This window comes from Trematosphaeria pertusa, assembly GCF_010094035.1.
Source record: "Trematosphaeria pertusa strain CBS 122368 unplaced genomic scaffold BU26scaffold_6, whole genome shotgun sequence".
Taxonomy (NCBI): Eukaryota; Fungi; Ascomycota; class Dothideomycetes; order Pleosporales; family Trematosphaeriaceae; genus Trematosphaeria; species Trematosphaeria pertusa.
Window position 1 is genome coordinate 885,684 of NW_022987217.1, and position 25,173 is coordinate 910,856.

At 55.9% G+C, this 25,173-nt stretch overlaps 7 protein-coding genes across 7 annotated transcripts; 4 read left to right on the forward strand and 3 right to left on the reverse strand.

The window, feature by feature from the left end:
• Window positions 1-56: 56 nt before the first annotated feature.
• BU26DRAFT_482642 (eukaryotic translation initiation factor-like protein 3 subunit) lies at window positions 57-1,310 on the reverse strand. The gene is made up of 4 exons (XM_033825778.1): window positions 1,162-1,310; window positions 642-1,109; window positions 528-595; window positions 57-473 (listed from the first exon to the last, which is right to left on the reverse strand). The coding sequence occupies exons 1-4, from the start codon at window positions 1,271-1,273 to the stop codon at window positions 102-104; spliced, it is 1,020 nt and encodes a 339-aa protein (XP_033684880.1). The 5' UTR covers window positions 1,274-1,310; the 3' UTR covers window positions 57-101.
• Window positions 1,311-2,060: 750 nt separating this feature from the next.
• On the forward strand, window positions 2,061-3,556 carry BU26DRAFT_563772 (uncharacterized protein; the record flags this gene model as incomplete). The annotated part of the gene is made up of 2 exons (XM_033833206.1): window positions 2,061-2,200; window positions 2,254-3,556. 2 exons carry the CDS (start codon window positions 2,061-2,063, stop codon window positions 3,554-3,556), a joined length of 1,443 nt encoding a protein of 480 aa, XP_033684881.1.
• A 930-nt stretch (window positions 3,557-4,486) lies between these two features.
• BU26DRAFT_291583 (FTHFS-domain-containing protein) lies at window positions 4,487-7,328 on the forward strand. The gene is made up of 2 exons (XM_033821648.1): window positions 4,487-4,561; window positions 4,618-7,328. Exons 1-2 carry the CDS (start codon window positions 4,538-4,540, stop codon window positions 7,255-7,257), a joined length of 2,664 nt encoding a protein of 887 aa, XP_033684882.1. The 5' UTR covers window positions 4,487-4,537; the 3' UTR covers window positions 7,258-7,328.
• Window positions 7,329-10,057: 2,729 nt separating this feature from the next.
• On the forward strand, window positions 10,058-12,060 carry BU26DRAFT_291469 (uncharacterized protein). Its single transcript, XM_033821646.1, has 2 exons — window positions 10,058-10,345; window positions 10,412-12,060. Exons 1-2 carry the CDS (start codon window positions 10,204-10,206, stop codon window positions 11,755-11,757), a joined length of 1,488 nt encoding a protein of 495 aa, XP_033684883.1. The 5' UTR covers window positions 10,058-10,203; the 3' UTR covers window positions 11,758-12,060.
• A 421-nt stretch (window positions 12,061-12,481) lies between these two features.
• BU26DRAFT_424916 (multi protein-bridging factor 1) lies at window positions 12,482-13,022 on the reverse strand (the record flags this gene model as incomplete). The annotated part of the gene is made up of 2 exons (XM_033823597.1): window positions 12,482-12,796; window positions 12,855-13,022. The coding sequence occupies 2 exons, from the start codon at window positions 13,020-13,022 to the stop codon at window positions 12,482-12,484; spliced, it is 483 nt and encodes a 160-aa protein (XP_033684884.1).
• An 891-nt stretch (window positions 13,023-13,913) lies between these two features.
• On the reverse strand, window positions 13,914-16,312 carry BU26DRAFT_424909 (glycoside hydrolase family 37 protein; the record flags this gene model as incomplete). The annotated part of the gene is made up of 5 exons (XM_033823596.1): window positions 13,914-14,043; window positions 14,096-15,840; window positions 15,890-16,011; window positions 16,065-16,134; window positions 16,190-16,312. 5 exons carry the CDS (start codon window positions 16,310-16,312, stop codon window positions 13,914-13,916), a joined length of 2,190 nt encoding a protein of 729 aa, XP_033684885.1.
• A 5,185-nt stretch (window positions 16,313-21,497) lies between these two features.
• On the forward strand, window positions 21,498-25,086 carry BU26DRAFT_550200 (uncharacterized protein; the record flags this gene model as incomplete). The annotated part of the gene is made up of 4 exons (XM_033832038.1): window positions 21,498-21,552; window positions 21,892-22,178; window positions 22,275-24,829; window positions 24,889-25,086. The coding sequence occupies 4 exons, from the start codon at window positions 21,498-21,500 to the stop codon at window positions 24,956-24,958; spliced, it is 2,967 nt and encodes a 988-aa protein (XP_033684886.1). The 3' UTR covers window positions 24,959-25,086.
• Between the last annotated feature and the right edge of the window lie 87 nt (window positions 25,087-25,173).

The window sequence follows — 25,173 nt, forward strand, 5'->3', positions numbered from 1 at the left end:
GTATGCGTTCTCAGAAGGTTTTCAGAAACATCCATCATTCCGAAACCGACCCTAGCCCCAAACGCCGTTGCATGCATCAATTATCGAACAAGTTATACGCTTTACAGATTCGCCTGCGCTTGTGCCTGTTCTCTCTCGACCTCGTACATGAAGTCGAAGTAAGGCTTGTCGAAGTGATGTACACGCACGTAACCATCCTCTCCGCCGCTGCAGTATCCTAGGCCTTGTGGGTGGACGGCAACGTAGTTCAGCGGGCCGAAGTGTCCCCTCACACGGCCGATTTCCTCCATGAAGATCTTGTGGTAGAAGCGGGCTTCAAACTTTCCTTGCCTGGCGCTAGTCGTGGTGACGTCCATAGCGGCTTGACCACCACCGAGGATAACGTAATCTTTCACTGGGGTTATGGCGGCGCTGTTCAGCGGCGTGTCGGTGGGGTAGGATTTGAGAACATCGAGGCTGTCTGCGGCGACGAGCTGGAAGGTATGTTAGCACTTCTCTCTAGTACAAGGAGTGATGCTTCCACCCACCTTCGCTGTCTTGTCTTTTGAGGCCGTGATGAAGTATGTACGGTCCGGTGCCCACTGGAGATCCGTAACTGTGGCTGTTAGCGTGAAACACAGGAAATCCTGGAGAGCGCGTACTTTGCATATCGTCCTCATGTACCTGAGTGCTGAACAGCAACTCCCCGGTCTTAGCGTCCCACTGCGAGACCGAACCATCCTCGTGTCCAGAGATGATGTAATGCGAGAGATAGCTGAAGCCCGCGACCGTAGCCTTGCTCTCGTCACACACTATTCTCAGGGCTTGTTCATCCGTCTGCTCCGCCGCTGGGTCCGGGTTGATCTCGTAGACAACAATCGTGCTAAGATGGCCCGATCGCTTTTCCGTCACGCCGAGCAGCAGCTTGCCGTCCGAGGAGAACTCGACGCGCTTGATCGATGTAGCAAACTCCCACGTCTTTAGGAGCTTGCCGGTCTTGACCTCCCATAACCGCATCGTGTTGTCTGCGCCGCCGGTCGCGAGGAGTGAGCTTGTGGGGTCGACGTCAACGGTCCAGAGAGCGCCCTGGTGGCCATGGTAGGTTCCTAACCGTTCGCCGTTGTGTGAGACTGGAAGAGTGTCAGTAAGTGCTTTAGAGCGAGCCTAGGGAGGGAGACTAACACCAGGCGCACACAACATGATCCTTTGAGACTGAGAATATGATGTCTCCGTCCGGGTTGTATTTGACCTGGGTGAGCGCGCGCTCGTGGCCCGAAAGCAATATCGGCCTCATTTTTGACTGTGTCTGCGGTGGGGGAAGAGTGTGGGTTGGATGTGGCGCGGGGAGAAATTTCGCGAATGACTCTGATATCGACGTCTTTTGGTGTTGGAGTGGGCGGCGAATGTAAGCTAGCTGAAGATGGGCTAGCGCCAAATGCCCCGCATAAATTTCGTCGATCGGGAAAGAACCTCACGTACTCATCCTTTCACCACACTGGAGCACTGATCACGGGCGCCGCTTACGACCCTAATGTCGGAAGAAACAGTCGAGGATCCGTTCCGTTTACTAGTATGGATCGTGCATGATCGTTATGTCAAGGCATCTTATGCTCGCGTTGGATTATGAGAGGCCGCACACACGGCAGAGATGTGTTCGGGAACTTAATCAGTGTTGTAGCCTTGATGCTCTCTGCAGCCATTAAGTAAACCGGCGATTCCTATTCTTTAGATACGCACTGTTACATCTTGGCTAATCTTTCCATGGGCTTCTGTGTATCTCCCGCTATGAAATAACCCTTCAATCCAGACCTCTTCACCGACTTGCCTTGCGGTAATGGTGCTTCTAAGTCCTTTCACTGCCGATAAGGTGTGTTATGATTAGGCCTTGGCGCTACAGCAACGCGCCTTCCCCCTTCAATTTCTTCACCGTGGCGACTTCAACACCCTCGCCAACTCATCACGACAATCGCCTAGGCACCTTATTTCCAAGATTCGCTGACTGGGCCAGTTACGAACAGGATCGAGCCGTACACGTATTGGACCGACGAAGCTGCCAGGCCCCGCTTTGCGCCGTCGCCGCAATGGCTCTGTCAAGTCCAGCAAACGCAGTGGACGTCTCAGCCGCTCTTACGCAGCTTGAGGCACTTGAGGCTGACCAATACTTCGTAGCTTTTGGACCGGCAGGCATACAGTTCTGCGGCACGCCGAACGGTTACTCTGCGTATGTACTGGGGTATGCCGTGAAGTCGGAAGGAAAATCTAATTTGAGCGTAGCAACCAGCTTCCGCCAAAAATCGTCAAGGACCTCAGAGGCCGCCAGATCAAGAAGGTGGTGTGGGCCTCTTTTGGCAGTGAGCCGAACTCGTTCTTCTTCGCCTACGAGATGAAGGACGGTAGTCCTGGTTTCCGGCTTGGGAAGGCAGTCCCGACCGCGCTGCAGCCATTCATCAAATATGCCTCCAGCACAACGCTCGAGCTGGCTTTATCCTTGCGCGTTCAGCTTGGTGCAGATGGATCCTACGTTGCCTGGGCTGGCCCAAATTGGACGTCGTTCAAGGTTCCTTCTGGCTTGTCATCAGCACTCTATCAGCTCAGCTCTGTACACATCGAGGGCAAGGGGGGCACGCTCAAGTCTGGGAGTCTCGATTATGTCGCCTGGCACAACAATGGATCGTACTACTTGAAGGGCGCAGAACACTCGTGGAAGTTCCAGTCCGCTTTCATGAATCAAGGTTGGAACGATTTGTGGCGAGGATACAACTGCGACTTGCTTACTCCCCCCGAGCTTGCTGACCTGGCGTATGTTGCCATCGATCCGCATTCACAGAAAGGAGACACCTTTATGTTCATCAAGAAGCAGCAATTGGGTATAGAACCTGCCTTTGTCCTGAAGTTTGAGTCGGAAGACATGATCTCTCGAGTACCTCCCTCACCGCCGGCCGATGCGACAAGTGGTCTTCCCCAAATTCCCCATCAGGTGGTCAGCCATGCAAACCACGCTGAAGACCCTCAGCACTACCACTGGGCATTCAGCAAACGCGCAGGCCGACCACATCCAAAGGAGTCCTGGGAGCTTGAGCTGAAACGAGGAGAAAGGGTTAAGGTGATTAAAGAGATGGGCAGAGATTGGTATGTCGTCCTGAACAGGCATGGTGTCAAAGGCTGGGTGCATAGCAGCTGGTTGGATTTCAGAGGGCTCCAATTGCACGCCGACCCGCGAGAGGCCTACGCTCGATGGACCGCCGATACGGAGAAGATGTTGACCACTCCTGGTACGATTCGCAACTTCCCGCACCTTGCAAGCTACCTGGACGCTTGCGCAAAGGATCTTTGCAAAGCTATGAAACAGGACAGCCGTGGAATCGGGATCTGCGTCCACGACTTGCACGAACTGCTCCGCGGCTCCGGCCAATACTCGCTGGACCATCTCAAAGCGGAGCGGAACAAGTGGCACCCCGACAAATTCGCCCGATTCTGCCACCCCGAGTCCAGGGACGACCTGAAGCCGAAGGCCGAGGCTCTGTTCGTATTGTTCGGCGTGCTGATGGATTGGATGGAGAATCCGCTAGAGAAGTGAGCGCGGCATCTGCTAGGAGGAGCCTGTTTGTTATTGTCTAGCCCACGCGGCTTCGATGGAGGTTTGCATTGGCCAATTCATCCCCGATATTCATCCCGTTGACCTGGGGTGGGTATGGGCTCCGTTCTAGAGTGCTGGCGTTCGCAACGTTGACACTCAGAGAAAGCTTTGGGAATGTGGTTCTAGGCACAATATCCAGGGTCCACGGGTATACCTTTGTCGGCTATCACGCTAGACCAGATTCGGATAGGTAGAAAATTTGATGGACGAGGTTCTCGAAGCTGCCACGCTTCAGAAATCATCAATCATCCTTCTCTTCTCAGTCAATTGACCCCGTCTCCACATTGTACTTCTGACTTTGTACGTAATTGACGCGCGAATCAGACGCAAGGGACCGATCTAAACACAAATGCCGTCGGAAGCGGCTTTAATATCCCGGGACAGGTCACTGTGTCTTCTCAGGGCGTGCGCAAGCGATGACTGACTCATCAAACGGCGCGAGTCTGAGCCATGATTGACAAAATTTCGTGCAACAGTTTCTCTAGATTTGTACGTCTTTGGCCGCAGGCGTGGCCGCCGTGAGGATGAGGCTGCGTCCGATCTACGTTCGAAGCCGTGGATTTCCGCTGCAAGCTCGTACCCCGCCGAGAATATTTCGCCCGCCGAATGCGCTACCTCATCAGCTCACCGTGCGACGACGCTTCTCCAGCAGCTTGCCCGTCATGACGGCTACCAAGATCGATGGGACTGCCATTGCACGCAGCATTCGCGAGCGTCTCGGCACGCAGATCAAGCAGAAGCAGGAGACGAATCCCAGGTACAGGCCGTCATTGAAGATCATACAGGGTGAGTCAGGCGCTTCATCTATGTGAAGAAATATGCTAATGTCAGTATAGTGGGCGACCGGTCAGATTCAAGTACGTCTTCCTATTTTCAGCGGCTACACGCAGCAATTGACGCGGGGCAGGCACCTATGTGCGCATGAAGCTCAAGGCCGCCGAAGAGGTGTGCAGCCACCACCCAGCCCTGCACTTGTGGGCTCTGCTGACGAGCAATTCTAGGCCAACATCGACTGCGAGCTTGTCAAGTTCCCCCAAGACGTCACCGAAGCCGAGCTGCTCCAGACGATTCACAACTACAACAACACCCCCGCCATCCACGGCATCCTCGTCCAGCTACCCCTCCCGAAGCACATCTCCGAGCACACTATAACCTCGGCGGTCGCCGATGAGAAGGATGTCGACGGATTCGGGATCCCAAGCATTGGAGAGCTGGCGAAGCGGGGCGGACACCCTCTGTTCACGCCCTGCACGCCCAAGGGTGTCATGATCCTGTTGCAGGAAGCTGGCGTCGACCCGAAGGGAAAGAACGCCGTTGTGCTGGGAAGGAGCGACATCGTTGGGAGCCCCGTCAGCTACCTGCTCAAAAACGCCGATGCGACCGTTACCGTGTGCCATTCGAAGACCACCAATCTCCCCGAAATCGTCAAGCAGGCGGATATCGTCGTGGCCGCCATCGGAAAGCCTGGGTTTGTGAAGGGAGACTGGATAAAACCCGGAGCTGTCGTCATCGACGTTGGTACAAACTACATCCCGGATTCCACAAAGAAGTCGGGACAGAGGCTGGTGGGGGATGTCGACTTCGAGTCAGCAGTTGAAGTGGCCTCCCGGATCACTCCGGTTCCTGGTGGAGTCGGGCCCATGACAGTAGCAATGTTGCTGCAGAACGTCGTCGACTCAGCGGACGCCGCACTAGAGAGGCAAAAGCTTCGACATATCACACCGCTGCCGCTCAAGCTCGAAGATCCCGTACCCTCGGATATCGCTGTGTCTCGAAAGCAGCATCCGAAACCAATTACCATGATTGCGAAAGAGGTGGGCATCATGCCCCATGAGCTTGAGCCCTACGGCGCTACCAAGGCAAAGGTCGATCTTTCTCTCTTGAAGCGGCTCGATCACCGCCAAAATGGCAAGTACATTCTCGTTGCTGGAATCACACCGACTCCGCTAGGAGAAGGGAAGTCGACCACCACAGTCGGACTCGCCCAGGCGCTTGGTGCTCATCTTGGCCGAGTATGCTTCGCCAACGTTCGACAGCCCAGTATGGGACCTACGTTTGGCATCAAAGGCGGTGCGGCAGGAGGGGGCTACAGCCAGGTCATACCCATGGACGAGTTCAACCTCCACCTCACTGGAGATATTCACGCTATCACCGCAGCCAATAACCTGCTCGCTGCAGCCATCGAGACGCGCATGTTCCACGAGAGCACTCAAAAAGATGGTCCCTTATACCGACGGTTGGTGCCGGTGAAGAAGGGAAAGCGGGAGTTTGTCCCGGTCATGTTCCGTCGCTTAAAGAAGCTAGGGATAGATAAGACAAACCCAGACGAGCTGACAGAGGAGGAGATCCACCGATTTGCCAGATTAGACATTGATCCCGAGACTATCACCTGGCGTCGAGTCCTAGATGTGAACGACAGGCATCTGCGACAGATCACTGTTGGTCAAGCGCCGACCGAGAAGGGCCATACGCGAGTAACGGGCTTCGACATATCCGTTGCCAGCGAATGTATGGCGATCCTCGCTCTCAGCAACGATCTCGCCGATTTAAGGGAGCGTCTCGGTCGCATGGTGGTCGCCAGCTCTCGCAGCGGGGACCCCGTAACTTGCGATGATATTGGGGCTGGAGGCGCTTTGGCTGCCCTGCTAAAAGACGCCATCAAACCCAACCTCATGCAGACATTAGAGGGCACACCAGTCTTCGTGCACGCTGGGCCTTTCGCCAACATCAGTATTGGAGCATCGTCCGTTCTTGCCGATAAGCTTGCGCTCAAGCTAGCTGGGACGGAACCCGATGAAGATCCTAAGGAAAAAGAAGGCTTCGTGGTCACGGAGGCAGGCTTCGACTTCACCATGGGTGGCGAGCGTTTCTTCAACATTAAATGCCGAGCATCCGGTCTCGTGCCTGACACGGTGGTCATTGTCGCCACGGTGCGAGCACTAAAGGTCCACGGCGGAGGTCCAGACATCGCGCCAGGCGCGCAACTCCAGGAGGTCTACCGAACCGAAAACGTCGACCTTCTCCGCAAGGGATGTGTTAACCTAAAGAAGCATATATCCAACGCGAAGTCATTTGGCGTACCAGTTGTGGTGGCAATTAACCGATTCTCGACCGATACTCAAGCTGAGATTGATGTCATCAAGGAGGAGGCACTCGCTGCCGGCGCAGAGGATGCCATCCCTGCCAACCACTGGGCTGAGGGCGGCAAAGGGGCCGTCGACCTTGCCAAAGGGATCATCGCTGCGAGCTCGAAACCGAAGCCAGATTTCAAGCTTCTCTACGACTTGGAAGGATCGGTCCAGGAACGCATCGAGAAAATCGGCCAGCTCATGTACGGCGCGGACAAGGTTGAATTCTCAGAGTTAGCCCAGAAGAAAGTGGATACATATGTCAAGCAAGGATTCGGCAATCTCCCCATCTGTGTCGCAAAGACACAGTATTCGCTCAGTCACGACCCCGCTCTCAAGGGTGCCCCTACGGGCTTCACGGTCCCCATCCGGGACGTGCGCATGGCGGCTGGTGCGGGCTATCTTTATGCTCTTGCGGCGGATATCCAGACTATTCCTGGCTTGCCAACTGCGCCTGGGTATCTGAACGTAGATGTGGATACTGAGACCGGAGAGATTGATGGTCTCTTTTGAGCTAATACCATGGTTCCGGCGTTATGAGAAAAAGCGGGGTCTTTGCAATCTTTGTTAGGAGGGCATTCAACATTTGGCATAGCGTCATGGATTCTCCTTCCACTAGACAGCTTTGGTTTACTATGGACGGGATATTCTCATTCAACACATGAATGAGTTCATAGCATAGGAGCCGGATAGGTGTAGAACTACGAATTCGACTGGATAGTTCCACTCAGCCCTCGTGCGCACGACTACAAAAGCGAACGGGTTCGTACCAGGATTTTGCAACAAGCCTTCCGATCCAGCTTCCGGTAGATAACGGTCATCTGTACCTAGCCCGCTCTCCATTGGCACCGATCCTTCATTCTTCGCAGGACGAATCATACATGTCGGAGAAGCATGCCATTTGCATGCGAACTACTGCATCTGTGCGGCGTCAAAAGCCTCGTGAAAAGTACCTGCATGAAGGGAAGCACGAGCAAGAGCACGAGCACCTGGGTCTCGAGGTGAGACGACCGCCCTGGCTAGCCCTCCCACAGAACCTAAAGATACAACATACGGCGGCACGGCAACCAATGAGCATGCGAGCGCAACACCGATCGTATGAGCTGCGGGAGGCTTGCGGCTAATTTGGCTTCGTGTGGCACAGTTCTTAGACCTCAGAGGCCCCTCACCGTGCCGAACCACGCCTCTTCCTTCAAACCACACTGCCGCAAGGCTATCTGCATCTCATTTGCAAGACAAATCAGGGTTTGGTCATAGATTGATCGGGGTTGGGAAGGCGAGAGCTCCATCAGGCCAACCATCAAGCGGCACTGTCAATTTCGCATGACTGCTGTGGGGTGTGGAAAGTCAGGATGGGAGCACTCGAAGTCAGAAGGACCGGCTCATTAAAACACGAAGGTGAGCCATACGCGGAAACTTGATCGCTGCGGGATGTTGGTGGTGGCGAGGAAAAATGGCCAAGTATCCCTTCAAATCTATGCCTACTAAAGAAGACCGGATCGTGGTGACGAATAAGAAACTTCGCCGCGTCTGCATGTTTCGAAACATGCAGACGAACAAGCATCATTCAGAGAACCATTTCGTGTGGCAGCCCGCTGGGCCGGCGCGAAAGATGGGGCATAGATCATCAGAGTCGCCCTGGCGGCTCGTCCTTGTCATCAGCCACCAGCGATGCGCGTTTCCCGGTCAACTTCGCCCCGCCGATCCGTGCGATCCGTCTTCTCGTCCGGATAGAGGGCGGCTCGTATTCATACCGCATCAGAAGGCCGGGAACGGGATCGGAACGGGACGGTTCGTTGCGCGCAGAACGGCTTAAGGCGGTCTCTTCCAGAACCTAGCACGCGAGAGCAGCACCACCAGAATAGTTCAATCTCTTGTTGGCGGCGTGATTTAGAAGAGCTTGGGATGCATGCGACCAGGAAATCGCCAACATCTACAATCCGTCATTCACCAGCTCTAAGAGACCCCATGATGAACACCTTCCGGAGATAGCTAATCCCGCACGACGGATTTGAGACATGGACTGCGGCGCTGGATAGGCAGTCACGTCCCACCGAATGCGGCCGCCTCGTGTTTCCCTGGCAAAAACCACGCGCTAACTGTTCTGTCATGCAACCTTCGCCGTATTGGGCGCGCATTCGAACCGTCGGAAGGGAAGATAGCGGGACCGGAACGAAACGACGAGGCTACACGTGGAGTGACCTGAGGGTCTGTGACTTTCTCTTCCTTCCTCGAAGAGTCTCATCCCTTGCGGCGGATGCGAATCTCCAAAGGAAAACCTTATCAAAACGTTGAATCTGTCCACATTTTGACACCGCTAATTTCTTCCACTAGAGTTTTGAACCCAGTTTTGGGTATACGCTCCACTTTCATCGGCCCCAAATCTACACGAGATAAGCAGAGTTCCCCGCTCTGCGCCTCGATTGAGCATATGCCACTGAGTATACTGGAGACGCTGACGCTCACGCGGCCTCAATTGCGGAGTACTCTCTTAGCTACCTCCCCAGCCTCTACGCCTTGCTAGCGTTCCAGTCTGTGGCCGCAATTGGTTCCGGCCCTGTATCCGAGGATGTCGTCGCCGTACCGTCGACTCACTGCCTCGTTTGGCCGTTTCACGTTGTCTTCTATGCTTCCAGCATTGGTCCACCGTTCGCGGCTGTAGCCGACGCTGGCTTGCATCGTGTTCACTAGACAAGCGCTCCGTCCAAGGATATCAGTCCGGTCTACTGTGTCGAACTGAGACCGCATATCCACCAATCCTATGGTAGTCCCGACGAGCGTCGCTAATGTTACCCGTCTGTTCTGTAGGCGTTTGCGTTTCTATCCGCGCTCGGGAAACGCGCTTGTCGCCATGCACCATTCCACTAACCGATTTACCCCTCTGTACCTGCGCCAAACTTCTACTCTGTTCTCAGCAGACGCTGTACCGCGGTCCTTTGACTACCACGCCGCCTTCTAAATGTAGGCCAACCCTCCGCAACGCCTCCCAACACTAAGCCCCTCCAGGCACTCCATCCTAGAGGGCAGTGTTGGTAATGAGCAGAATGAGAGACAGGACGAGGAGGAGGATCGCTGGTGCGGAATGTGGAAAACGAAGTGCTGTTAGGATGAAGGGGATGCGTATAAGAACGGCCCACTTCATCCTCATGGAGCAGCCAGGTCGCCATCAGTGCTGGACACTTCCCGCTCAAAGTCTCGGCCACTCCTTCCTACAGCTATATATCCGTTCTTCGTCTTCACCCCCCTGCCTTCTCACAGCCGGCCCCGGATACTCGTCCATTACATTGTACGTCCTACCTTCATGTCTCGACAATCGACGTCTGCGACGTCGTCATCTCTTCATATTACGCCCCTGACTTTACTCTTTCTTCTCTTCTTCTTCCACTCCCTCCTCGTCGCAGCCGCTTCTCTCAACAATCCGGCTGACGTAGCCAGTTCGTTGCGCTACCGCCGCGAAGCATGCAAGGCGCTCAACAATTGTCCGCCTTCTCTGCAGCAGAGGGCTCTGGACAACGTGCCATGGAAGGGACCACAAGTGTCTCAGAGGAAGAAGAGAAGGGCAAAGCGATCATGAAGATGCCTCTGCGGACCACTAGCCTTGGTATGCTATCAGCCCCTCTAGTATGTTTGGTATTTGATGATCAACCACTTACACGAATCCAATCAGCACGTCTTCCCCCTCCGCCATCTTCTCCACCGCCTAAAGCGGACAAAGGGGCCAGAAAGCGCGCTTCTTCCTCCTCCTCCGTCGGACCCTTTCTGCACCCGCTTCCCACCATCGAAACCATCATGACCTACCCCTCCCTCTCCCGCCCGACTTACGACAGCATCATCAGAGGAGACCCACCAGCAGAGTCATACAACACTGTCACACATACGCCGAAGCCAGCGCGCCCCAGCAAAGCGCCTATTCCCCGCTCGGACCGCCTCGCCAGCATCCGCGCTCTAGATCTGATACTCCAACGGGCCGACGAAAGCTGGGATGAGCGCAGCAACAAGCGCTCCAGGTCGGACACAGGGTCATCGAGTGCGAGTTCAGCGACGGCATACTCCGCCGGCTCGAGCGACACGGAGTATGGGGAAGAAGAAGATGCGGGCAAGAGCCTTCTTTCGTGTCTGGAGCCGCCCAGCCCCACGCTGAGCGTCTCGTCCACGTCGAAAGCAACTGTTGCTTCCTCCCCGCCTGCGTCCGTCCCATCGTCGCCGTTCCCCCCGGCGTCCCCTGCGCCCCCGGACGAGTCGACCACTGTGCCCTCGCGCGCCTCGTCGGCGGCTTCGTTCCGCACGTCACTTTCGACCCTCTCCTCGCTCTACGAATCCTACTCCGATAACAACACTTCCGGGACTTCTTCGTCTGCGCGCTCCTCAGCGCCTAGCTTCGCGAGCTCCGCCTATCCCTCTCCCGCCCTTAGTCCAGAGGCCTCGCGAAGGAGCAGTCCCAGTTCCAGCGAGGAGTGGATCTATCCAAGTCCGCCTGCCTCGCCGCGTCCTTCAGCGGTGCATGCGCAGGCCGAGCCTACTGCGCAAAAGCACCACGTGCGAGGGCAGACCGGGGAGAGGAGTGCTGTGACGTTTCCCCCGCCACCTGCCCCTTCCACAGTCTCCCTGCCTTCTCTGCCCTCCCTTCCGCTCTCGTCTCCGCCGCCGACGCTCACGCGGCTCCGCGCTTCGACACTGCCCAGTCTGACGATCTCTCCTCCAGCCCCTGCTGCGCAAGCCCAGCTCCAGCCCCAGCCGAGCAACATGTCTCCTCTCGGCGGCGGCATGCTGTTCGAAGACTTCCCCGGAGGAGACGCTATGGAGTGGAGTATGAACGGCGGGGACGTAGTATTTGGCGCTGCGGGCGTGGCGCTGAGTCCGCGCTTGATTAGGGAAGGGGAGGGAGGAGGCGGGGGGAGGTGTTGCTGTGAGTGTAAGGGGTTGGGGTTGTATGTTATTGAGGAGGAAGAGGATGGTGAGGGTGAGGCAGAGGCGGAAGAGGTAGAAGAGGGCGTGGAGGGAGGGCAGGAGTAGGAGGGGAAGTCGAGATTGAGTGATGAAGGGAGGGAGGTGGAAGGGGTAAGGGAATAGGGATAGATGGGGGGGTTTTTTTTTTGGCTGTAACGGCGTGCTTGGTTGTGTTCACCGTCTCGTCTTGTCGTATCCTTCGTGTCGGTGTATTTTTCTCCCTTGCTTAATTGAGAAATCGTGTAAATGTTTACTGGCTTCTTACACTAACTCGCTCGCATTTGCAACGTGTCCGTGACGTTGCGTAGCTCATCAGAACTACTCCTGGGAGACGTTCCTGACCTCCGAAACCGCACCGATTGGCTAGCTGCATTTTCCTTCCCTGATAACCCAATCCATACTCTTCGCAAAGAAATCGCCAAACATAAAAGGAAAAGAAGTCCTTAGACTTCGATGCTACGATATTGATCGGCTAGTAGATGAAAGATGAGAGATGTGCATATAGAAAGCAAAGAATGAGCGCACAGGAAGTGCCCGTCATGATGTCATTTTGCTTAACGTCTATAATGCTCCATGGCGAAAGATGAGGAAGAATATAGCAGGCCAGGCCCCGTGAAACCGACAAAGATCAAGAGCCAGGATTGTTGGGAGTGCAATCTGTCTGTCCTTGAATGAGCCGTCCGTTCGTTCGTCCGTGCAGTTTTTCTTTCTATCCGTCAAAACGCCCGCTAATTGAAAGAATCTGTCCATCCGCCACTGTGTCATCACCGCCTCATCTCAAAGCCGCAGCTCACTTCTTCTTATTCGGAAACTTCGGCTGCCCAATCCCCTCGCCCCTCAGCTTAACATTCAGCACCCTCTCCATGGTACCCAGCAGCTTCTGATCCGGCGCGGCAGTCCCGCGCTCAAAGTCCGCAATCACGGTCGGCGTGGTGTTGCACTTGGTCGCGAGCTCCTTCTGCGTCATGGTGCCGCCCTTGTCGTTCTTGGCCTCGCCGCGCGCTTTGATGATGGCTTGTCCGACGACGGAGCCGACGGTTTTCGGCTTCACGATGTCGTCGCTGCGGTCGACTTTCGTGAGGCGCTGGCCTTCGCTTGAGGTCGCCTGGGTGGAGGGTTAGTGAGGTGGGGGTAGACAAAGGGTTAGATACATAGAGACTTACGGCATTAGCACTCCCAAACTTCTTCTCCGTGCCGACGATAGCGCCGGTGCGCTGAGCGGCGTTGAGCGCGCTCTTGCCCTTGACGACGGTCTCGCGGGGTCCAGCCGCGCCGCCGCGAGTGCGGCTGCCAATCTTGGTGACGGTATCCCATTCCTGGTTGGTGCTCATCTTGGCTCTGTATTGTCCTTCGAAAGAACTTCTCGGGGGATGCGGTAGGGTGGTGTGTGGTTGTGTGTGCGGAGAGGAGGAAGTTGGGTTGGTCAGGCGTGAGCTGATGTGGGCGGATGTGCTGGGCTCGCTGGGCCTTTGTACAGTACTCGTGTGCGGCGGGTGTTTGTCGGTGGCGTTTGCTAGTTGGACGGCGTGAGAGGACGGATTTCGAATGCGAGGATGGACTGAGGAAGGGGACGAGTAGCTGGGGGCGAGTTTATATGGGCAGTAAGGCGTGTCCGGGCGTGAGTCGAAGATGCGGTGGCTATGTCCCCGCGCTAAACCATATCGGGCCCGTGCTTCTCGTTCCTTCTCTCGATCTCGCCCTTTCGCCGCCCTTTCCCGCCCCAACATTTACAATCGGCGCGCGGTCCGGTCACTGTACCTGCGTATGGCGAATCGGACTAGCAGTCTTCCAAAAAGCCACTCGTCGGCTTCTGAAACGCCATTGAAGCAGTTCAGACATCCTGTTGCACACCATTTGGGAAAAGGGCACTAGTAATATATGGTCCATTCACCACTATCTAGGGCGTAGGAACCAATCCCCCTTCCCTTCGCCACAGCATCCACCCACATTATCACCTCCTCCCCGTCCCGCAATCCACGACTACCAATACCACCCTCCACGTCCGCCAAGCCTGGTTGAAAAGACATAGCAGAGCCAGAATACCAACCGAACTAGTCCAGAACCGCCGTGACTTTTGCAAACGCCGCCGACGCCGTTAACCATCAAAAAACAATACTGCTGCTGTTATGGTGGACAGCAGATGCAACTTCTAGTGCGTCTAATGCTCTTCATTCATTGTCATAAGGTCGTGGTCGTGATGTTGCTGCCGTTACCGTCGTACCTTAAAACATTCCCAAATCCGTCATGGCCTGCTCGAACGTGTCCCACTTGGTGAGCGCTCCCAGAGCACGTCGCATGTGGGCACTAAGGAGCGTAAGACCGTATATGTAGCTGGCGTTGACCCAGCCGAACCTGCACGTCGTTAGCAACCACCCAAGATCTGCACTAAAAAAAAGTCACATACCCTTCGCGAGGAACGCCCTTGAAGTCGCTTCCTTGGTTTCCATACTCCGCCTCGACCTTGTGAGGATCAATGGGACGGGTGACATCGTACTTCTCGACAACAACGCCATTGAAGTCGACGAAGGCCTTGGTGACCATGTAGAGCCACCTGTACGACAAGCGCTGGGCCTCTGCGTCGTATCCGTATCGCTGGAGACCGACCCAGGCGAGAATCTGCTGCGGGGCCCACCCGAACGGATAATCCCACTGGCGGTTGGGACGGTCGATACCAACTGCACCGCGAGACTTCTCGGTACCCGACACGAGACCTCCGAAGCATTCAAACTTGGGGAGCGCTTGCTGCACTAGCACGTTCGCTTGCCGGGGTGTGGCTAGGCCGGACCACATGGGCCAGAAGGTTGTTGCGCTCTCGTAGCCGGTGCGCTCCTGATTGACGGTGTCGTAGTCGAAGTACATGCCGGCTTCCTCGTCCCAGAGGTACTTGTCGACGGCCATACGGCGCTTCCGCGCGCGGCGTTCCCAGGCTGCGGACGTCTCAACCTGGCCAGGCTTCATGCCGGCTCCACAGAATTCGGCAGGCATTTCCAGGTGGTCACCAAAGTGATTACGGATGCAACGGCCGATATCGACTTCGTACTTGTACAGGAGCGCATTCACGTCGACAACAGCGAGATTGGCAGCGACCTTCTCGAGGCGGTACGAGGTATCGTGGCCCGACTCGCGCACTGCTCGGTCGTGAAGGAAGTACTCGTCAAGCTCCGGTTCAGAGACCTTCCGGTAGTTGTATGCTTCCACAAACTCTTCGAAGGTCATGCCATGCTTGTTCGCGTACGGCATCAGGATGTGCTCGAAATGGGAAGCTTCGGTCTCGGGTGGAACGCCGAGGCCGCCAGGACGATAGCGAGAAAGGCCTGTCACAGGATCCAGGCGGGGCGGGGCCGTCCACACCGTGTAATACTCCTTGATAGCAGCGAGGATGGCCTCGCGGAGGAATTCTTGGGCTCCAGGTTCATACTTGATGCGTTCGTAGACGCGCAGAGCCATGTCCGTGAGGAAGGGGGGCTGCGAGCGGCAGAGGTAGTATGTACGGTTAGCGTTAAGAATTTTGCCATAGTGCTTAATACAGAAGCAAAAATGGGTGACCATGGCTTTGACGAGGTCCACGCGGTCGTTGATCATCAGCCCGAGGGACTCCATGTAGCTGTCCCAACCATAGAGCTCGTTGAATCGTCCACCAGGGACAACAAAGGGAAGACCCCTCAGGTCCTTCTTGCCAGTTACAGGGTCGAAATATTCCTCCATGGCAATAGCAAGCAGGCCAGGCGCCTTGTTGAGGTCCCGCACGTAAGCCTCGTCTCCGCAGTTTTCCGCAAGCCATTGGACGTCCAGACGCATCTCGGGGTGGTCTTTCGCGACGCGAGTGTAGTATTCGTACTGCTCGGGTGCGCCTTGGGGCACGTATATGCGCGGACGCGGGTCGTCGGTCCAGTCCTTTGGATCGCGGCCGACCTTCTCGATGTTGGAGCCGTCAATGCGGCGCGTCAACCCATCCCAGAAGGAGTATGTAATCAGCCTGGAGAGGCGGTTCACGGGGTTCTCGTTCAGGCGGGCTTCGTCGAGGACAATGGTCTTGCGGCCGTAGTCTTGGGCGAGCGTGAGCTCCTGCAGGAGGTTCGAGAGCATGTAGGTGCCCCGCACGTCGAATTTGTTGTGGGCATTGGAGGCGAGCGTCCCAAGGGAGAGCACCTGCACCGAATTAGCTCCCGAACAGCGCAATTGACACAGAGAGTCGTACCTTGGGGCCCTTGTCCTCAATTGTTATCTGGTAGTTCTCGTCCGTGTCCTCGCGCGAGAGGAGTGTCCTGAGCGTGGGCTCGACCTGGATGAGGAAGCGGCGCGGCTGCAGGGAAACTTCATCTGCGGACGGTAAGTATGTGTGCAATGCATGCAGATGCTGCGCTGGTACGTACCGTGAGAAATTCGCCGACCTGGAAAGTTGCCGTCGGCGTGGGAAGCGTTGCGGCCGGTTGCTTCTACGTTCTGCAGCCTGTCAGACACTGCATATCAGTCATTGGGGGCCGGTGCGGCCACTCACAGCAGAGTAGGTCCTGGCTCTGGCATGGTTCCGCGCGGTGTGGTCGCCGTAGTAGATGTGCGGTGCAGCGTACGGGTCGAGGGCAGTGGATGAACGGCGCGGCTTCAAAGATTGCGAGCTCATGCTACGGGGGTCGGGGCTGGCGGCAGGCCTGTGCAGAGAGTGTACGCAGGGGAGTGTGGTGTTGCGGTCGAAGGATACTGCTGCGAAGTACTGGTGACGCCGGTCAGTATGGCTCGAGGTACGAGTGACTTGCCCTGGCGGCGGGGCGCGGGGCAGACGTGCTTTGAGGACTCGGAGAGGAAACAGGAGACAGGTCACACGACGACGATGAGGGCTAGGAGAGCTGGCTGAGGTGGCAAAAGTAATTGCTGTGAAGAGGAAATGGAAATGGACAATGAATGCGGGCTCACGATGCGACGGGGAAAGGTCGCGAAGAGCGAAGCCACGGCGGAGGGCCGGCCAACGACGACTCAACAGGCAGGCGGAAACCTGTGGGTCGCGGTCGCGGCGCATAAACGGGCAGGAAGGCGGTGAGAGAAATCTGCATTGTCTCTGCTCAGCAAAGGTGCGATAGTCGGCGAGAGGCTGCGACTGGAGCTTGCAGTGGCTCGTCAGGGCCTGCCGTGCGGCTCCGGCCTCTCTCTACACAGCAATCGCTCGGCCCGACGCCTGCGGCGCCCGATCCACAGAAAATCAAATCTCTTCGCAGCTTGCGTCATTGGCACCTCTTCGCCAGTTTGCAGTTTGCAGTTTGCAGTTTGCATCGCGCGGCCTCGCTGTCCTTCCTCAAGCTTCAATAATAATAATGCGCTGGGGCATTTCCTTGTCTGCACGCCCCGGCCATTGCGCCGGCCGTGAATGGCTCGCTTCGCGGCTGCAGTCAGGTGCACCCCCACCAGGCGCCCTCCAGGGCCCACGACTTTCGCCATCCATCCCACGCCCGCCCATCGTGACCACGGCAAAATTCCTCGATTCGCTGCGTCTGTCTGCCGTCCGAGATCACTTGAGATGAAAAGTCCTCGCAGAGCTTGCAGAGGGAGATCGCCAAGGTGGACAGCGCGGTTTTTCAGTTGCTCCCTCATTCCATTAAGTCCGATGCTAATTCCGAGCTTGACTATTACACACTACTCTATTCGCTACTGTGGTATATCGTGAGGGAAGGCCGGGGTCGCGTGTCGCTAGCCGTGTTCTCCGAGGAAATGCGTCTGGAGCACCCTCCGTCGACACCCGTGGACAGAACCGCACACCGATCACTTCGGCGGACTCTGCGGAGCCGATCTCGGCCTCTTCGTCTTATCTGTCGTGCTCCGTCTTTGTCGCCTCATCCGAACCTTTTGCCAGTTCCTCGCCTTGCCGGCTTCTCTCCTTTCCTTGCTTTCCATGAACCTCGAAATAGACAGTGTATCCGACGACGGTCTCGGGCTCCCTGCGCTTGCCTCCCCGCTCTCGTGTGGCCCCGCCTCTCCGCTCACCAGCTCCGATGCAAGCCTCCTTACATCGAGCCCTTCCAGGTCGCCGGACGGTACGCCAGACTCCGCCATCAGATTCTTCGCCAGCCACGGGTGTGTATCCTGCGATGGACTCATTGCGAGAAAGCGGTCCATTGGCGTGGAAAGAGATGCGATGGAGCCTGTGTATAGTCTCAACGCGTCTTGCGATGCTTTTCGACGAAGCGCTATATCGGTGTCGTGGGGGGAGAAGTCTGCATCCGACAGGTGGTCCACGTCGCCGTATATCTGGCGGTAGGTCTCGCGCTCGGCCTCCCGTGCCCGCTCTTCCCGGATTAGGTTGACCTGGAAATATCCGTCGCTCTGCACACAGCTCTCGTCAACAGTCGTTGGATATTGCTCACAAAGGCCATCTACCTTTGGACACGCGGCATCATATATCCGCAAGTTCTCTTCCGACAATCGATTTATCCGTGATGCCGACGCTTCTTCACCAGATTCAACAAGGCCGATTCTTCCACTTCTCTCCATTGTCTCCGTGAACAAGGCTACAAATACCTGTCAGCTATCTATTGATCATTTACGCGCTTGCAGACCTACATCGCGCTTGCTCGCTTCGAGACCAATTATTCTACTGCTGTCACTTACCAGAGGCTTCAGATCGTATGGCTTGGTCGTTCTTCAATCAATGTGGGCGATAACCAGTCGAAAATGCGACGCGGAGTAGCAGCTCAAATCACGATACTTATTGAACGCTAGCGCTGGGCATATCAGTCTCCAAGCCCGAGCACTTCGTATTAACTCTCGGTCCCACCGATCCTCACAGTGAACGTGCTCTCGTCCCGGAACCAAGGCCCTCGAGAACCCAAGTGGAGACGAACGTGCAGATGGCACTTGCACTGTATGTACTGTGTACGGTATCCTCGCTAGACCCTGTGATAGGATATTGAAAGACAGCCTAGCATGCGATGTGACCGGCCTCACATCCTAGTCTACAGACCGTGCTTATGCCTGTGCGCTCGATGAAAATGGCAATTCGCGCCTAGCTTGCACAAGAGGTGAACGAGTCCGCAGGCCATTGATAAAGTCTCATTGAAAGCAAACCTTCTCTCCGGCACGAGCATGGAAGCCCGACCATATGTGCCTTTGTCGACTTGCGAAACGTACCGAGCCTGCCAATGCGCTTGCTTTTCTCCCAAAGGAAGATGCTGCAGGTGCCCGAGCTTCTGATTGGCCAGCCGCTCAAACCTTCTTTGTCTTGCAGGTAACAGACAGACGCAAGGCAAGACGAAATTTGTCACGTTGCCTTGTACGGAGCATTTGCGTGGGACTATGCACAAAGCGCCCGCGAAGCGGGGCGTGGAGCCAAGGAACGCTCTATCTCTATCAAGGGATCACGAACACAAGCACAGAGCCATTTAACCGGGCCGTGTAGCAGCTTGTGCTCTTCGGCTTTTAGCGTCGAGATCCGCGTGTGTTTTTTCTCTTTGCCTTGCGTCTCATCCTCCACCACTTCGAGTTCGCCAATGCCGCATCATCGGCATCAACGTTTGCATTCACGGCCCCTATTGGAGCCACGCAGCAACCGTTTGGCCTTGGCTGCAGAAGGCTTATTTCTTTTGCGCTTCTCATGTCATTTGACGGCTCAAGTTGAGGGCGAGCCGTTTCTTTGGGGCGACCCGAGCGGGCGGTTGCTGGGTGCACTCTAACCGTTCCGCCGGGCTCCGTGGGGTGAACGTGCTCTCAGGCACCCCTAGAACCTCACCATTGCGGAATAGAAAGGTCTTTCCGACCTATCGCTAGAATGCTTTACGAGCGCGGCCGGTCCCAGCGACTTGCGACGAGGCAATCAGGCTGTCGTCAGTGTGTGCGCTCCTCCTTCCTCTTCCGCGCACACACGGCAGCAAGCGATAATCGCAGGACGTTACGAGCTGCATGCTTTGTTCTCGGCCCTTCAGCCTGTTTGTTCTCTGCAGCTAATTTCTCACCCAAGAGATAACTCAATCCCAGTCTGGCGGCTACTCAAACCTCCGCGCAAGCCACCTCTATTTTGCCTCAGCTTGACGCCTAATCTATCCGCGACAGGGACAATGCCGTGCTACTATTCAAGCATACGGCTCTCATCAATCATCCCGCGCGGACCTGCACGTTACCTGTCCTGGAAAGGATTTCGCAGACCCGCATATTCGTCTCCTGCAATGCCGGCTTTTCCCTCAAACTATTCCCACTCCACGGTCGCACCGATAATGCAATGCACTGTTGAATACGAAGCCATCAGTCCCCTTGCCCGATGCCCTGGTCCCGGAGCCAAACCTACCCCCGTCCCTCGCTCTTGTATTGACTGATCACGAATCGTGCTTGGTCGAACGTCAGCCGTCCGTCCCGCAATGGGTGAGAAGAGTTGGCTGGGCTGCCGCAGGCCCTCAATCACACCCCATGGTCACACCGATCATGCAGTGTGATTTGTATTGGAAATTTATTCCCTGTTTTGCCCGGAGCCCTGCTCCTGGGCCGAGACTGACACTATCTTACGATTTTCGCATTGGGAGATCGCGAGCCGCGGTCGCACTCAAGCGAATGCCAGCCAGCCAGCCATCCTATTCTCGAGAAGAGTGTCAGTTCTCGTGCTTGCGAACCGTCGAGCTTTTTCCGAGCCAACCCAGGTTCTGATTTTTGAGCTTACGTATAGGAATGTTCCCACGCAGTGGTAGTCAGATGCTACTCTGTCTACCTTACTAGTGATTACCCATTGTAGAGAAAGAAGGCTGTGATACTGGCCCAACGCTGTGGTCGTTGGGTCAGTAGATGCGGAGACGATCATGCATATCGACGCGTGGAGTCTCACGGTGTTCCCCCCGGCGCCGGCTCGGAGGCGTTGCGCGCTCCCGGAGCCCAGTTCGAATTACCAACCACGCGGGTTCTATACACCAATGGTAAGTTCGCCTCTTCACCGCCAATCGGCCGGTGTGCGAAGCCTGAAAGTTAAGTGAGCAAGACTTGGGGGCATTGGCTGCCTTGTTTTTTGGGCGAAAATTCCATCACCTGCTTGTGCCGGACTTTCCGGTAGAGTACATATCCTCCTAAGGCTTCTCGCTTGGTATCGATGCGTCGGCAGGCGCTCGGCTGGAAGGCGAGGGAAGGCCGATGATTTTACTAAGTCGGTTGCCTGACTTGCAGGCTGGATTTTTGCGACGGATGGTGATGGAACTCCTCGGAGACCCATTTACCGAAGAGCCGGAAATCAGGAAGGTGTGAGCAGTTCTTCTCCCAGCTCGAGGGGAAGGCGAGATAGTGACTGGTATTTCGGCAAGAGTAATTCTCATGTTCTTTAGCTAACCGTCTCGCCGTACATTGGGGTTGGGGGCACGACAGCGCGAACGCATCATGAGCGATCATGAGCGAGGACGGATGCGCCCTCTTCGTTTGTCTGCCGTGAGGGATTACATGACGGCGAGCGACAAATATCCGTTAGCACGGCCTGAAATTCGAGACGAGTTTGTTGCACCTAGCGTAGATTCGGTAGACATGATCATCTTTCGATACCGCCCTGCGCAGAACGTAGGTCGGACAAGCTCGCTCTCGAACCCCTAATGTCTCCCCTGAGAATTCCATGGATGTAACGGTTTTGACCATGGAGCGAGCTCCTGGCCCCGCATAAAACTGCATCATTTCTCCCTGCCGCTTCGCATACGCTCCTCGGCCGGGCATGTTTATTTCGGCACTCCAACGCGGCGCCCACTTCAGACGCATGCCATCTTACTGGGACGCCAGAAAATACCGCTCAATACCTTGAGGAGAGGAAGAAAGTCTTGATAATCTCAGCGCTATTGTAGCGACCGTTAACCGTTCCATCAACCATGGATGTATGTCCGCTACCGGTAGTGTCGCGCCGTTCCGCGACGTTCGGCCCTCGTAAGGGCCCAACCTTGGCAAATTTGACGCCGAATGCTGAGGGTCAAAGACGAGCAATTGTGAGTAAACTTCATTGCACGCAGTGCTCTCTCGATCAGCCGGAACAACAATGCCTCCTGGACGCATTGTGTCCTCATCGTAACAGCGACCGATCCCTACGAATGCTTCTCCGTTATCGCACCACGTGGATCTCCCATGTTGAGGAGGTTTGAGGAACCACGGAACGTCAATATTGCATTTGGCAAGTCAGCTTTTGTCAATAACCCAGACGCCTTCCCAACGAACCTAGATGATGCATCCTCCACCTCTTCGAAACACCTCTCTCTGCATTCGCCGCAGATTCTCGGCACACTCCTCGGAGCTTCGGTGGATACTCTTCGACATCGCACAGCATGGTTGCCCCCAAACGCATGAAGAAATTCATGGCTAAGTTTTTCCACAATCCCCGCAGGGAGAAGCTAGTCTACGAGGTAGAGACTAAGCCACCAAGCCATGTATCAGGGTTCACCGACGACGTTGTTCAGCGAGAACCGGAACGGCTCGCCGAATGCCGTCTTGGGATCAACGAGGAGGGAACTCGTAACGACGAGGCTTCCACACAAGGTCTAGTAAAGGAGAAAAATCTTGTAAGTCACCATATGCCGCATCTTCCCTGCGCTCTTCATCCAATCCAAGCTTTAAACGTGTTGTGCAATGTGACTAACACTAAATCGTCCAAGCAGGCACCGGTGAAGCGATCAGCGAAGAACCCAAAAACTGAGCCGAACCGTGAGCTCAGAGCAGTCAAATCAGGACACAACAAGCCCTCTCCCCGCCGGAATTTGTCCTTCAAAAGATCAGCCGAGTCAAGCAATGGAAGCCGCACTCCAACCAGCTTGCCCCTAATAACCACTCCCCAAAATGATACTTCCGGTAGCCGCTTGCGTAGGCCAAAACCGAACTTAGAGGCGAACATACCACGTCCACTATCCATGACCAGAGCTCCGAGACCGCAAAACCAGCTATCCAGTGCACAAACGCGTCGATTTATATCCCTAAGATACTCCAAGCGTGCTTGGGAGCCGCGAGATGGACAAGTCCCATCACACCCTGACCTTAGCACGTCAAACTCGGAAGAAGAATCACCCGACGGGACTCTGGTGTCGACGATGGATTCAGTATTGAACAAGGGCCTACAACCTTCCTCAGCCTCGACTGGCTGCCTGGGTGGTCTGCCATTCATAAAGAATACGCATAAACGAAAGCCAGTGTCCGACGTGTTCGCCATAGCATCCAACAGAAATTCTCAGCATGGAAGCTCCCCGGGCACGCTGTGTGATGGCCGTAGTCCACACACTTCGTTGGTGTTGAATGGAGTCAAAAACGGTCCTTCAAGGCAGTCCGGAGGGCACCCACCTATTCCGCAGATTGCCCAGGTTGTTAGGAAAGCTTCTGAGCATCCGCTAATTGAGAAACATGAGGATGCGGTCCCCCCACCGCAATTGGAAAGACCCGATGCAGACGTGGGTGCTCTTCAAACCCATCAGACAGGGGAACACAGTGCCGTCGATGCATGGCTCGAAGCCCGTGATCGTATGGAAGCTATCAATGATGAATCGACTCTGTTACAGCACCCAGCAGTGGAAGATACTCGAGCTGAGCAGCAGAAGCCAGTAGCGGACAGCATGCCTGCAGCGGCTCCTCGCTGCGACGCAGGCACCGGAAGTCGCGGCCGAGATAATATCGAGGTTCCAAAGTTCTCTTGCGGGCCCTTACAAGGGCCGTCGGAGGAAAGCACTGACTTCCTGCCTGAGATTCTCGCTGGCAGTACGAGCCTAATTCCCAAGGATGTTTCCTTAGATTTTTCGCGCATCTCACATCCTGCTGCGCATCCATTTACTATTCGACGAACGGCTTCTGCTAGCAACTCACAACCGGTAGCCCTCTGTACACTAATGTCGCAGTTCAGCGAGGAGCTTGGGCAGGGCCTGGAAGATTCGAGCAGCGAATACCAGGGCGCAGGTCAGATTGCTGAAACAGCCACTGAACGGCCGCTACTTCCGCGAAAGGCTTCAAGCAGGAGGAAGTCTATCGCCCCTTCGTTCCCCGACGGCTCGTCACCTTCGGCTACACCTGGTATATTCCAGGATCCTTACCCGAAGACCGTCGCGCCGTCAAGCGCTGCAGGCCTTTTAGGACAAGATACTGATCGCTCCGATTCGGCACCACGAGGGGACGATGAGCAGATCCATGCCCCGTATGAGGAAGCTATGCTCTCGAATCCCCCGAAATTGAAGGGGAAGCAGAAGGCCGATTGCGAATGCCCCCTCGCACCCCCAACAGAGGATGCCTTGGAGACAGCTGTTCTTCAAGCTTTGGGCAAACCTTCGGAATCTCCAGCTACCTCCACCAAGGGAGAAGACGATGTAGCCTCCTGGCGTTGGAAAGGCAAACAGGGAGTATATCGGGACGCCAGACCCTCAGACGAAGAGCTCGAGGAAGCCCTTCGTCAGGCCCTTAACCATGCTTCGTTTTCGAAAGCGAGTTCGTCGGTCGGTCGTCAACCTTCAAAAGCCAGACATTCTTCACTCCCTCTGACACCACTTGCTCGACCATCACCCGAGCAGCTGCAAGAAGCTCTGCAGCATGCTCTTACCTTCTCCCCCTCTTCCCCCTCGCCCACACCCTCGACCGTTGAACTCAATGAGCTCCTCAGCCGCTCCGCGCCCGTGTCGCGCGTGAACTCTCGCGGCTCGAGCATATCAGTCGCCAAGGATCCTATCACCGGATCCAGGTTCAAGGAACTCTTCGACGCGCCAGGTCTCCAGCGGCTACCAAGCTACAGTAGTGGTGCCTCTGCTCGGCGCGAGAATCCCAAGCTGAAGCACAGACACTCTGCCAGAGTCCTAGGCAACGGCAAACCAGCTGCGCCAGGAGAAGAGATGGGCGGTGTTGCAGGACCGACAGATTGCCAGACGGGGAGCGGGAGAAATTTCACCGGCTCATACCATCCGCAAGCGAGGCGAAGCGCCCCACCGGATAGAGACCTGGCTTCGCAAGCGGCTGCTCTGCTAGAGGCGTCACTCTACTCCACACCTCCCCCAGAGTCGATCTATTCGGCCCAGCATTTCAGGTCCCATGGCCCGAATGGTTTCTTGAAGGGCATCAGGGGCGCTAACAGGCAGAGCATGTCGTCAGCTGCACGCGAGTACCTCAACTCGGTGAATGAGGAGACTATTGGAGCGCATTGCGCTAATGAGGCGAGGACCGGGCTGCCCAGGTGGGGCCATGATGAAGTGTGAGTCTGACCTTATCGATGTCGAAGGAAGTGTAGGTGGGACTGACACATGGGAGTAGGCAGCGCCGGAGGCAGAGCAGGATTGCGGAGGGGAATGGCGATGAGGCTTCTGCCGCTCCGGGGGAATAGTCGGAGCAATCGACATTTGCGTTCGTGTGCGCTCGCGCCTGGCCTTTCGCTCTTAACTCGCGGACGTCGTGTGCTCCGCAAAACACGCACGCTCTGCACCGTGAATCTCGCAGCTGCCCTTGCCATCCTTCAATCCAGCCCTCTTTCCTTCTCCATCACATCTCGCCTCTCTCCAGCCAAAACGTCTCACCGCCCCCTCGCACGATCAAGGCATA